At 44.2% G+C, this 13,410-nt stretch overlaps 1 protein-coding gene across 2 annotated transcripts in view; it reads left to right on the top strand.

The window, feature by feature from the left end:
* rcan2 (regulator of calcineurin 2) overlaps positions 1 to 13,410 on the top strand; it is a 121,925-nt gene that overhangs the window by 91,925 nt on the left and 16,590 nt on the right. For both annotated transcript variants that reach the window (XM_020455379.2, XM_020455381.2), the window contains one exon: positions 13,235 to 13,408. In XM_020455379.2, coding sequence (XP_020310968.1) covers positions 13,235 to 13,408 — 174 coding nt within the window. The remainder of the gene's footprint in view (positions 1 to 13,234; positions 13,409 to 13,410) is intronic.

The following is a 13,410-nucleotide window of genomic DNA, read 5'->3' as shown; positions in this document are numbered from 1 at the left end:
AACATGGGACTTGACCAGGGAGAATTCTAGGTCTTAGTTGCAGTATGGCCTGGAACTAGGGGTCTTGTTTTTCCTGGTCAGGTCAGGTGTTCAAAAACACTCATGGTCCTAGTTATGCAATATTTTTTTTGTGTTGGCTAGGCCTATGGAAGAGATGTGTTCTTACACAACAGAAGACCATGCCTCCTTGGGCCTCTGTTGAGACTCATCTGAGGAGTGAGATGGTGCCATAAACAGCTCCTAGTGGTGACCAAGCTTTTCTCCTCCAGGGAAAGTGTTGCTTGCTCTCTTTCAGAATACATATTCTTTGTGTGTTCCTCTTGGTCCTGAGCCTAAAAGGAGCTAGGGCGAGTCTTTGGGAACACAATGTTACCCGCTTTCTCGTGCCAGATCTCCTCACTGTCTCCCGAAAAGAGAAACGCAAGGGGTACTTCATCTTGTCACCCTCTTGTCTAACTTGACGACAACAAAGAAAGCAGCTCTCGTTGTGTCCACATTGTCTGTACTGGACTATCAAGGATTTGCACTCAAGAAAGGGATCAGATCATGTTACATCGCGTACTTTATGCATAGTTTATTTCGTCACTAGCGAGATTGAGTATGCAGCACACTGTATGCTCAAGTCCTCATATGCAATCTACAATAAGTCAGTCTGGCCCAGCTAAAGCCTCGTGTCACTTGGAAGGTCAGTTAAGATGGATCAGCCATGTCCTAGTCATTCCTGTCTGTCCTCTGTAGTGGCATGTTGTACACAGTCAGTCAGTAACTCCTGGTTGGGAATGCTGTGTGAGTGTTCTGGAACATAGTATCTGGAATCTCCAGTGAAAACAATGTAGGAACAGAACACAGGCTGTTTCTGATTAACATTCTGAGTGCAGAGAGAGCACAGGACAATACAGCTCGGAGTTGGAATGCTGAACACTAGAAGCTGCTCTAAATTCCCTGTGTACTTCTGCTGTGTACTTTACTTTAGGCCAGGAATGATTATTTTGTGTCTTTAGCATGTGTCAATGTGTCTATTGTTTTCAATTAAAATGGTCAAAAAGAAACAAAAATAGCTTCTTAGCAAAGAGCAATTTCACAAGCAATAATTTTGCTAGGACTGCCTGGGTTTGGTCTGAGTGGGGAGGGGAAAACTGAAAACTAGCTGTTTTTGGCAGAGAAGTTTGGAACTCACGTTCTTATTGGTCTATTAATTAATTTACCGCCTGGTGATGTCACCAAAACAGACTGAAATTTCAGGTGATCTTTTCAAACAGCTCTTACACTAAAAGGGCATTATCATCATTTCCATAACTTCACAATATTATTACAACCGCATAGTGTGGAAAGATATATAAAACACAGCCAAATCACGTTTTTGACTGCAGTGGGCCTTTAATGAGTTTCAGTGGACTGGTCTTTTTCACACAGTGTCATTTTTCTGGGTCGTCTTTGTTTATGTTGAGTGTTATTCTTTGCCGTGTTACTTGTGCTAGGTTGAACTCTGTTGATGTTGCATAACCCCATAGCAACAGTTAGCAAAATGACACCTCGTGCTCTTACCAGGCTTCCCTCTATTGGGAACTTTGGGTGGAGCAGTAGGTTTCGTTTTACCATTTGAGCACCATCACTTTCCAACACATCACTTCTGATACACAAAACACTTTGCAAGATCAGCTCAATTCCATCCACTCCTCTGTCCATGGACTAAGTTTGGATGGTCCTACGTCAGAACATTAGATAATTGTTTAACCTTCAGACAGATCATTGTCCTCTGTAGTGGAAAGTATTCAGATACCCTGCCAATGAGTCAACCCTGTGTCATGTTCTCAATGTGATATACCGACTATAAATAGCTTTGCAGGGGGAAAATGTAGTCATGAATAATCTGCTGCACTGTGTACAGTATGTGTGTGTGTGTGTATGTGTGTGCATATCTTTCTCATTCTGCAGTCAGAATGTATACGATTATGGGATTCTGTGGAGTTTTTAGAGGTTATATGAGTCATATGCATTCATTTCCCCTACTCTTAAAGTAACATGACACTTCACACTACGGTAGAGAATGTCTAATACGTTCTACGGTAGTCTCGGTATTTAGGGACTTTGCTTTAAAATATGGTAACAGCCAGTAACTGCTTTGAAATACGGTAACAGTCAGACAATATGCCTCAGGCTACTGCCAGTCTTCACTATCACTGGAGGAGAAAATGTTCCATCTACAGGAATGTTTCTGCGAGGTCATTGCCATTTCCTCAATGTATTTTGTATTGCCCTGGATAAGAGCAGCTGTGGTGCATGATCACCTAGATACACCTCTGGCAGCTCCTCCAGACATGTAACGGGCCTCGCTAACAAAAGGTGCCATCACTCACTCATTCCCATCCTGTCAACTCCTGCTCATCCACTCTAACATCAGCCCCATGCCACGTCCTTCCTGACATCTAATCTAACACCCTCTTTCCCATCAGGGCCGGCCCTAGACATAAGCGACATAAGCGACCGCTTAGGGCCCTGCGGACGCTAGCCCCCCCCCCCATTTTTTTAATATATATATATATATATATATACAGTACCAGTCAAAAGTTTGGACGCACCTACTCGTTCCAGGGTTTTTTACTATTTTACTACATTGTAGAATAATAATGAAGACATCAAAACTATTAGTAGTAACCAGAATGTAACCAGTGTTAATACATATATTTGAGATTCTTCAAAGTAGCCACCCTTTGCCTTGATGACAGCTTTGCACACTTGGCATTCTCTCAACCAGCTTCAGGAGGTAGTCACCTGGAATGCATTTCAATTAATAGGTCTGCCTTGATAAAAGTTATTTTGTGGAAATTCTTTCCTTCTTTAATGCATTTGAGCCAATCAGTTGTGTTGTGACAAGGTAGGGGGTATACAGAATATAGCCCTTTTTGGTAAAAGACCAAGTCCATATTATGGCATGAACAGCTCAAATAAGCAAAGAGAAACAAAGTCTATCATTACTTTAAGACATGAAGGTCAGTCAAACCAGAACATTTCAGGAACTTTGATAGTTTCTTCAAGTGCAGTCACAAAAAGCATCAAACGCTATGATGAAACTGGCTCTCATGAGGACAGCCACAGGAAAGGAAGACCCAGAGTTACCTCTGCTGCAGAGGATATGTTCATTAGTTACCAGCCTCAGAAATTGCAGCCGAATAAATGCTTCACAGAGTTCAAGTAACAGATACATCTCAACATCAACTGGTCAGAGGAGACTGCATGAATCAGGACTTCCTGACATCTTTCCCAATACGGTAACAGTCAGTAACTGCTTTAAAATATGGTATATTTTCTCCAAACTATTTGAGGGAATGTGCGCATGCGGCTATTCTGTGTTGAGAGGTTAACAAAGAAATAGGTATTCCTATATGAGTTATTAATGTAACTTAAGTTGTTCTACAAACTTGGCCTATATGTTTTGATTTTTAATACATTGTAAGGCTGCATGATGAGACTAATGGTGAATTTAAAAATGTTGCTTGAAAGGAACGAGCTCTGCTTTGTTCTTTAAGCAGGATGTACACACTCGAATCATCTCTCATTCACAATCTGACAAGCACTTGATAATGCCTCGAATTTCACTGCGGCCGTAATGCACCCTAAAAAAAGCGCTCTGTTGTGCTTCTGTCCCTGAGTATGCTACGCAATCCGAAATCCAAAGCCCTCTCACTCACATGGCTCTATGTCACCTGATCGGGTCTTTCTCACAGGCTACAAGTGAAGACAGACACATCGGGGATGCAGCTTATTCAATTCCGAGGTGCATATTGAAGATATTGGAAGAACTGTCCATATTTACTTTTCATCAGCCAACAAGATGAGTAGTCCTAATGAACAGCAAAAGCACTAGCCTATGTCAATCTACTATCCCCCATAGTACATAAGCCGACCTATTCTGTTCTGTGCGAGAAATGAATATTCCAAACATAGTGGGACATTTGTGGGATGTGATAGATCCCAAATCTATCACAAGCATCCCAAAAACTTTTTATGCAATGTATCTGACGCAACAGATCAGAACGTTTAGCTTACAATGTTGATAAACTATTAGTAGAGCAAGCGCGAATGTTCCATTAGTGAAAAACACCATTATCAAAAGTGACTGCAAATGCAATTGTGCATGTAATGCTTTTAATATAAAGGTGCATTTTTACGGTGAAAATTATCTTCTACAAATTTGAAACTCACGTGCTGTTATATATGCCAGTTAGGCTCTACACCCCTTGTAAAGCAGATGAATGTGCTTCATTTTAAGAAGTCATGTAGTCACTTTAGTTGTGATACAAACCTTATTAAAACATATAGGCCTATGGGCTAGGCTGCATGAGGTGTGTGACTATGATGAAAAATCATTTAAAATTAAAAGGCGTTGTTTCTTAAGCTGGGCATCATTCACAAGTGATAATATGTCATTCACAAGTGATAGGCTAATATTATCCCCCATCAGACTATTTTTGATTTAATCTTGTCTTTACATATAGTAAATAATATATGTGTGACATTTGTTTTGATTTGGACCATTATCATGCACCTGTTTCGAAACATTTTCATGCCAGCCAGGTAGGCTATACTCCTGTTGTAAAGAGAAGCAATGTGCTTCATATTAGGAAGGTTGATAAATAAATATAGTAGGCCTAGCCTATAGAAAGCTGATGGGATCCTCGTCTTTCGATTAGTGGCCATCACTCTGTTTTCTCCCGCAATTGCATAGCTTATAGAAATGTTGCGCAACATGAGCTCATGGGCTCGCATGAAGAGTTTGATTAGATTTTCTAACACATTTGCATTGATGTCAGAGTGATTAGAGGGACAATAGAGTGCTGAGTACCAGGCAATTAACACGTTTGGTAGGCTTCTATCGACCAGCAGCAGCATCAGAGCTTGGAGAAGCCTAATTACCCTGACTAAACGGTCATGACTCTTGACCGCCCTTGTGGTAGTCATACGGTCCCCGCAACAGCCCTAGTTCCTACATGATTCCATATGTGTTATTTCATTCTACAATGTAGAAAATAGTAAAACAAAGAAAAAAGGTGTGTCCAAACTTTTGACTGGTACTATGTATTTATATATTTTTATGAACTCAGTTGGGGTCTCAAATTACTTTTGAAGTTACAATAGTAGAATACAGGAGATTTAATTTGAAATTTGTTTGTGAATCAGCAACTTTTTCTCTTGTTATGTCAGTCACTAACAGTCACTAATTTAGTTGTTCCAGTTGGTGGCCTGAGGGGAGACAAAACAGCGTAGGAAATTCTCCAGCTCCTGATTGACCCGCTCAGTCTGCACATTCGACTGTGGGTGGAACCAAGAGGAGAGACCCATCAATACCCCCGACAGGGAGCAGAAGGCTTTCCAATACCACGTGACGAACTGGGGGCCACGATCTGAGACAATGTCCTGGGAGAGTCCATGTTGTCGAAAAGACATGGTTAATCATGAAGTCGGCTGTCTCACTTAACTGCCAAGAGCACCGTAGTTGCGTTCCGCTGGAGAAAACCGCTTGGAGAAAAAGCCACATGGGTGCAGTTTCTTGATCCCCCTTTTCCGCTGTAAATGGAAAGTCCCTGCTCCAGTATCCGAGGCGTCCACCTCTACCATGAAGGGACGAGCAGGGTCAGGATGAGCGAGGATGGGTCCGGAGGTGAAACATCCCTTGAGCTCCTCGAATGCCCTGTCAGCCTCGGGGGACAAGCAAAAATGGATCTGGGATTGATAGGTTTGGGCCGTGAGAGGCGCTGCCACAGCACCAAGTTGCGAATAAATGTCTGGGAAAATTGGCAAACCCGATGAACCTCAGAACTTGTTTGAGTGAAGCGGGACGGGGCCAGTCGGTGATGACCTTAACCTTTACGGGATAATGTATCCCAGGAAGGAGACTTGGGAAACATGTAACTCACACTTCTCTATTTTGATGTATAGCTGATTCTGCAGGAGGTGTCTCAGGACTTAGCGGACGTGCAGGATGTGTTCTGGAAGGGTCTTGGAGAAGATCAGGATGTCATCAAGGTAAACAAAGACGAAACGATTCAACGTGTCCCTAAGAGTGTCATTGACCAATGCTTGGAAGACTGCTGGTGAGTTTGATAATCCGAATTGCATGACTAAATATTCATAGTGGCCTCTAGGGGTGTTAAAGGCAGTTTTCCATTAATCTCCCTCCCTGAATCTCACCAGATTGTCAGTGTTGCAGAGGTCCAGTTTGGTGAAAAATCAGGCCCCTTGGGCCAGATCCAAGGCAAAGGACATCAGTGGTAGGGTGTAACGATTCTTAATCGTAATCCTGTTCAGCCCCTAATCAATGCAAGGACGCAAACCCCCATCCTTCTTTCCCACGAAGAAGAAGCTTGCGCAGGCTGGAGAAGTTGAGGAACAAATGAAGCCCGCCTCCATCAACTTCCAAATGTCGTCCATGGCTGCTACTTCAGGGTCCGAGAGGGAGTAAAGATGTTCCCGGGGAGGGGTGGAGCTGGGTAGGAGCTCTATGGCTCAGTCGTATGGTCAATGAGGAGAGAGGGTGGCGGCTTGCCTCTTACTGAAACTTTCCAGAGGTAGAAGTATTCGGGAGGGAGAGTGGAGAAGTCTTGGGCTTCAATGGATGCAGGGGGGCACGGCGAGGCTCTTGGTAGGGGTCTTAGGCATTTAGTCTTGCAGTTCTTTCCCCAGTCTAGTAGATTTCCCGTGGGCCAGGAGAATAGTGGGTTATGTTGCACTAATCAGACCACTAGGATAAGGGGGTTCTCAGGAGCAGTGATCAAAATAAAGCTAAAAGTCTCTGAGTGGTTCACACCAAACTGCAGTTGAATGGGCTTGGTCTGATATTCCACCTGGCCGGAGCCAATGGGGCATCCATCAAGGGCTTGAATCTGCAGAGGGATAGGGCATTTCAAGCAGGGGATTTGTAATTCTCTGGCGAGGTCCTGATCGATTAAAATATCTGTAGCCTTGGAATCCACAAAGGCTTGAATTTGGTGCTGACGTTTGTCCCAGTGGAGGGTTGCGGGTAGTGACAGACGGTGACTGGGTAGCCTGGGAGTAGCTACACAGCTCGTCAGGGTCTCCCCTTGTCCTGGTGAGCCCCGGCATTTCTCGTCAGCTCTGGGCATGTAGAACGAAGATGGCCAAGACCTCCACAGTAGAGGCAGCAGCCTTCGCTCATGCGCCTGTCACATTCCTGTGGGCTCAGACATGTGTGTCCCAGCTGCATGGGCTCCTCAGTGATTGGCTCCGGGGTCTTGGGGTACTCCAAGAAGCCAGGATACTGGGGTGGTGTCAAAGGGTTGCTGTTTTACTCGTTCTCGGATGCGGTTTTCGATCTTGATTGCCAGCATTGTAAGGGACTCGTGGTCCTCTCCCAGTTCCAGAGAGGTCAGTTCATCCTTGATGGAGTTAGACAGATCCTGGTGGAAGGCGGTGACCAGTGTCTCTGTATTCCACCCACTTTTGGCGGTGAGGGTGTGGAAATCAATGGCGAATGTGGCCACTTGTCTGGCCCCTTGGCGGAGGTTGAATAGCCGGATCAACGCTCCTTGTCCGCCGACTGGGTGGTCGAAGACTCGTCGCAACTCAGAAGTGAAGACTGATATGGAGCTGCAGGATGGTGGCTGCTGTTCCCACACCGCCGTTGCCCAAGCCACGGCTTTGCTTGAGAGTAAAGCGATGATCTTGACCTGATCGGTGTGAAACAAGGAGGGCTGTAGCTTGAAATCCAGAGAGCACTGAGTGAGGAACCTCTTGCATCTTCCTGGGTGGCCATCATACTGCTCAGGGGCTGGGCTCCTTGGTTCCCGGTGCAGGTTCCATTGGGTATCTACTGGGCGCTGAGACTCCTGGGTTGGGGGTGTTCAGTGGTTGGAGGGCGTCGGTAAGTGCCTAGAGAGTCACTCATATTTGGAATTGTTCTTGCTCCTTCCCCAGCAGGACTCCTTGGTGGGTTATAACGTTCTTGATCTGGTCGATCTGTGCTGGGTCCTTGTTGGGGCAGAAGCTTGCTGTGACGTGGTGAGGTAGGATACAGGAGCAGAGAAGAGAACCAGATGAGGAAGCTTTGGTTTAGAATAAACGTAATTACTTTACTTGGAAAAAGTTCAACAGTAGGTACAAAGTAAAACTAGGGAAAACAACAAACACTATGACTTGATAACTCTCTCAGGAGACAAACGCACAAGGCAAATGAATCAAGCTTCTGCAAAGGGTAACAGAAATCACACCTCTCTAAAAGGAAATCATAATTAGTAACTGAAAATACCTTTGTCATTATAGTATCTAAGGCGGTGTCTGCCGCCCTCTGGTGACAGGTGGAACCATGACAGCCCCATGGCAAAATGTGTATAATTGCAAGAAATGATCTCTGTCTCCGTTTTTGCTTAGGGCCCCCAAAAGGCTAGGCTGACATACAACCTTCACAATGTTTGATATGTTGATATGGACTCACCATTAGGGTGACAAGTGTCCAGAAAGCCTTCACTACCTAGCCGCCACTCACAACACACACACACACACACACACACGCACGCACACACATACACACACACACACACATGCCCATGCAGATCACATCAGGGCCTCAGCCTCAATCTCTACCTCCCTCAGAATGACCTTTTTTTAGTAAACTCTTCTCCTGAACACCGTGCATTATTCCACCACTAATGTACCTGAGCCATTTGCTTAACTAGGAGGTATGTGCACACTGGTCCTTTGGTAATGCATCAAGAAGGAGTATCTTTAGAAAACAATGTCTGTTCCAGCTCCAACAAAACCCTCCCTATACTTTCCTCTCTTCACCTCACTGTCCATGTATGTAAAGGAATGTAATTAATTGTTTTATACATTCACAATGCCCTCTCGGCAGAAGGGACTGAAGTAGAACAGTCTAGGAAGTATTTTAATGGCATTAGGCCTATGTAAGATAAAGCCCTAGTGATAGACCCTGAGGGTGATTGATTGGTGGATAAGGTTTAATGTGTGATGGGTTCCATGATAAGTCAGCTCAGATCCACATACTGCCCTGCTAACGCTGCTGCTGCTTTGCATTCCATTGCTGATGGAGCACTCTCTTGCTCTGTGTGGTGTGGGTCTGTCTGAGGCTATAGACTACTGGAGATAGATAAATCATCTGAGCTGGAATGTTACCGTACACAGAGTAAACCCAGTCTCATGGTCATGAGTTGTATGCAACACAGGGAGGGACATTGTCTGCTTTTGCCTTAGCTTTGGCTAGAAGTTGCTTCTAGGTATAGATCTAGGATCAGTTTGCCTACCTAATCCTGACCTTAGACCGTTAGGGAGAAGAATGCAAAAGTGACCTCTTATCAGTGTCTAGGGGGCAACATCATCCCAAGGTGAAACTTTGAACACACTTCTTAAGCGGAGCAGCAATCTTTGCATGAATTCACACATCGCCCGACAACGCAGAGGGAAACTCTGCGTTAATGTGCTGATCCAAGGTACCTGGAGTGAGCCAGAGCCTCATCTACTGGACAGAGCTCTATTCCACAATCCCCTCACCGTCAGACCGGGGGTGATACAGCAACCTGAACTGAGCTGTCACCACTCATCTCCACCTCCCAGGCAGACACACACCAGTCCCAGCTGTCAGCTGCCAGGACACACACATACACACATACACACACACTCCGCATCGGGAGCCTGCTACTCGCCACCGATCTCACACATACACTAACATGAAACAAGCTCTCAGACACATTTACCGGATTGGAAAGTGACTGTCTGAATGATCTTCCTGTCTCTACAGATCAGCTCTACAAAGGAAAGTCATATTGTCATCTGTCACCGGCTCTGAAAATATCAAGCTGCCAGAACGCTCTCTTTGTCAGAGACGACTATTGTATCCGACTGACTCAAATTGTTGTGAGTAGATGTTTTGATGAGAGTGAGATGTGACATCATGGAACTAAACTGTCAGACTAGTTTCAAACAGACATCTTGTAAACAATGCTACGCGGTCAGATTGTTTATTTGACGGAGCACTGCCTTGGCACAGAATGTATCCACCGACTAACAAAAGATCCATTGAATTGAATTTGCATTGCATGAACACACTCTCTGTAACCTGCCCATGCAGTCTCACTATTGCTGATCTTTCAAAGGAGGATATCGTGGCTGTCTTCAAACAAGAGATACATGAAATCCAAACAAGAAATAAATGAAAATGTGTTCTAGTGGTTTTTTTATATACATGCGCTGCTTATCAATTTACAGTAAATCTATTTTCAGGTCCACAGCTAAGAACCAGATGTTCCCTTTATAAGTGCTTATTTTCACACTCTGCTGGCTAGATGTGGCGGCTCATTTAGAAGCTGCTAGAATAGCATTTTAGCTCAGCACCATGTGGAAAGAGGGAGGGAAATAGCCCATGTACTCTGCTACGCTCTCTCTTTAAGGCTGTATTTAAAGTCTGCTTGTCATGATGGAACAACGTCTAATTTGTGAAAGTACCTGTCATATAACTTAAGTGAGATGGGAGATTTCCATTGTGGTTTAACGTATGAATTCACAGAATTCAGTGTTTGTCACAATCATCTACAGTATAAGTCAGAAGATTACATACACTTACTTAGGTTGAAGTCATTAAAACTCATTTTTCAACCACTCCACAAATTTCTTGTTAACAAACTATAGTTTTGGGAAGTTGCTTAGGACATCTACTTTGTGCATGACACAAGTCATTTTTCCAACAATTGTTTACAGACAGATTTATTTTACTTATAATTCACTGTATGACAATTCCAGTGGATCAGAAGTTTACATACACTAAGTTGACTGTGCCTTTAAACAGCTTGGAAAATTCCAGAAAATGATGTCATCGCTTTAGAAGCTTCTGATGGGCTAATTGACATAATTTGAGTCAATCGAAGGTGTACCTGTGGATGTATTTCAAGTCCTACCTTCAAACTCAGTGCCTCTTTGCTTGACATCACAGGAAAATCAAAAGAAATCAGCCACGACCTCAGAATTTTTTTTGTAGACCTCCACAAGTCTGGTTCATCCTTGGGAGCAATTTCCAAAAGCCTGAAGGTACCACGTTCATCTGTACAAACAATAGTACGTAGCCGTCATACCGCTCAGGAAGGAGACACGTTCTGTCTCCTAGAGATGAAAAAGTGTGTGCGAGCAAGGAGGCCTACTAATCTGACTCAGTAACACCAGCTCTGTCCGGAGGAACGGGCCACAATTCACCCAACGTATTGTGGGAAGCTTGTGGAAGGCTACCAAAAACATTTGACCCAAGTTGAACAATTTAAAGGCAATACTACCAAATACTAATAGAGTGTATGTAAACTTCTGACCCACTGGGAATGTGATGAAGGAAATAAAAGCTGAAATAAATCATTCTCTCTACTATTATTCTGACATTTCACATTCTTAAAATAAAGTGGTGATCCTAACTGACCTAAGACAGGGACTTTTTACAAAGATTAAATGTCAGGAATGGTGAAAAACTGAGTTTAAATGTATTTGGCTAAGGTGTATGTAAAATTTCGACTTCAACTGTATACTGTCCACTTGTCCTGTGAATGACCTGGTCTATGAATTCTATCTGCTGGGGTCATCCTGGGGTCATGAGGTGGGGCCATAGAGGACAGACAGCTCTTTAGAACATAGCTACAGTAACAAATTAAATGTTATTTGTCACATACACATGGTTAGCAGATGTTAATGCGAGTGTAGCGAAATGCTTGTGCTTCTAGTTCAGACCATGCAGTAATACCTAACAAGTAATCTAACAATTTCACAACAACTACCTAATACACACAAGTGTAAAGGAACGAATAAGAATATGTACATAAAAATATATGGATAAGCGATGGCCGAATGGCATAGGCAAGATGAGGTAGATGGTGTAGAATACAGTATATATGAGATGAGTAATATAGGGTATGTAAACATTATATAAAGTGGCATTGTTTAAAGTGACTAGTGATACATTTATTACATCCAATTTTTTATGATTAAAGTGGCTAGAGATTTGAGTCAGTATGTTGGCAGCAGTCACTCAATGTTAGTGATGGCTGTTTAACAGTCTGATGAACAGAGATGTTGTGTCAGAGAATTTCCCAGAACTGACTGTCTCCCCTCTTCTCCTCTTTCCCCTTGCTCTGCCTACCTCTGTATCTATATTCCCTCACTTTGTCTCTCCCCCCGTCTCTCTTTCTCTCTCCCTTCTCTCTCGCTCTCTCTGTCCTCTCTCTCTCCTCGCTTTACGGAGCCCAGGGCAGGGCAGGTCTGGGATGTGAGATTATCCTCAAATTAGACACCTTCATTAGCTCTGCTCTCCGGCAGGAAATTAATGCTAAACGAGCAGCTAGGCTAGATTCCACACACACACACACACACACACACACACACACACACACACACACACACACACACACACACACACACACACACACACACACACACACACACACACACACACACACACACACACACACACACACACACACTAATGATCTCACCAACACTAATGATAACAAAGCATCTATAGATAGGCTGAGTGAGTGACAGAGGGAAGTGCCACTCAACTTGACCTTTCTGTGGTGACACCTCTCCTTGAGGAACACACAGATCTATCAAGACGAGAGGAAACCAGCAGCACTAAGGAGGACAGGACAGACAGCTCCTTATCTCACTCTCTCTTGCTCTCCATCTCTCATCTGGCCAGGTTTAATGAATGGGAGGTTTATTCCATGGTTTTTCCATGAAACTTAGTCTTGTCTGTAACCGATGTGAAATGGCTAGCTAGTTAGCGGTGGTGCGCGGTAATAGCGTTTCAATCGGTGACGTCACTCGCTCTGAGACCTTGAAGTAGTGGTTCGCCTTGCTCTGCAAGGGCCGCGGCTTTTGTGGAGCGATGGGTAATGATGCTTTGAAGGTGGCTGTTGTCGATGTGTGCAGAGAGTCCCTGGTTCGAGACCAGGTAGGGGCGAGGAGAGGGACGGAAGCTATACTGTTACATCTACACCCAGTAAAGAGACCTGCAGCATCCTCTGTCCATGATAAACAGCTTATTAACTGGAGAAAGGATTCTGTGTTTACTGGAGGAGGCTGCAGGGAACCTCACCCCAGACACAGCTTCATGTCTCCCTCTCCCTCAGTCTACTGTATTATTCATGCTTTGGCATTTACCACCTGAAACCATATTATGCACAACCTCATCTGTGGTTTGTTTTTGTCTCTCTATATTGGCTTTGTTCAGGAGATGTTCGAGGCCCTGTTCCTGGCCTACGATGAGCGGGTGACGTTTCAGCTGTTCAAGAGCTTCCGGCGTGTCCGCATCAACTTCAGCAACCCCAAAGCAGCCGCCAGCGCCAGGATAGAGCTGCACGAAACGCCCTTCAGAGGCAAGAAGCTCAAACTCTACTTTGCCCAGGT

The sequence above is a fragment of the Oncorhynchus kisutch genome, linkage group LG21, assembly GCF_002021735.2.
Source record: "Oncorhynchus kisutch isolate 150728-3 linkage group LG21, Okis_V2, whole genome shotgun sequence".
NCBI classification, from domain to species: domain Eukaryota; kingdom Metazoa; phylum Chordata; class Actinopteri; order Salmoniformes; family Salmonidae; genus Oncorhynchus; species Oncorhynchus kisutch.
This window is presented reverse-complemented; position numbering and strand designations above follow the sequence as displayed.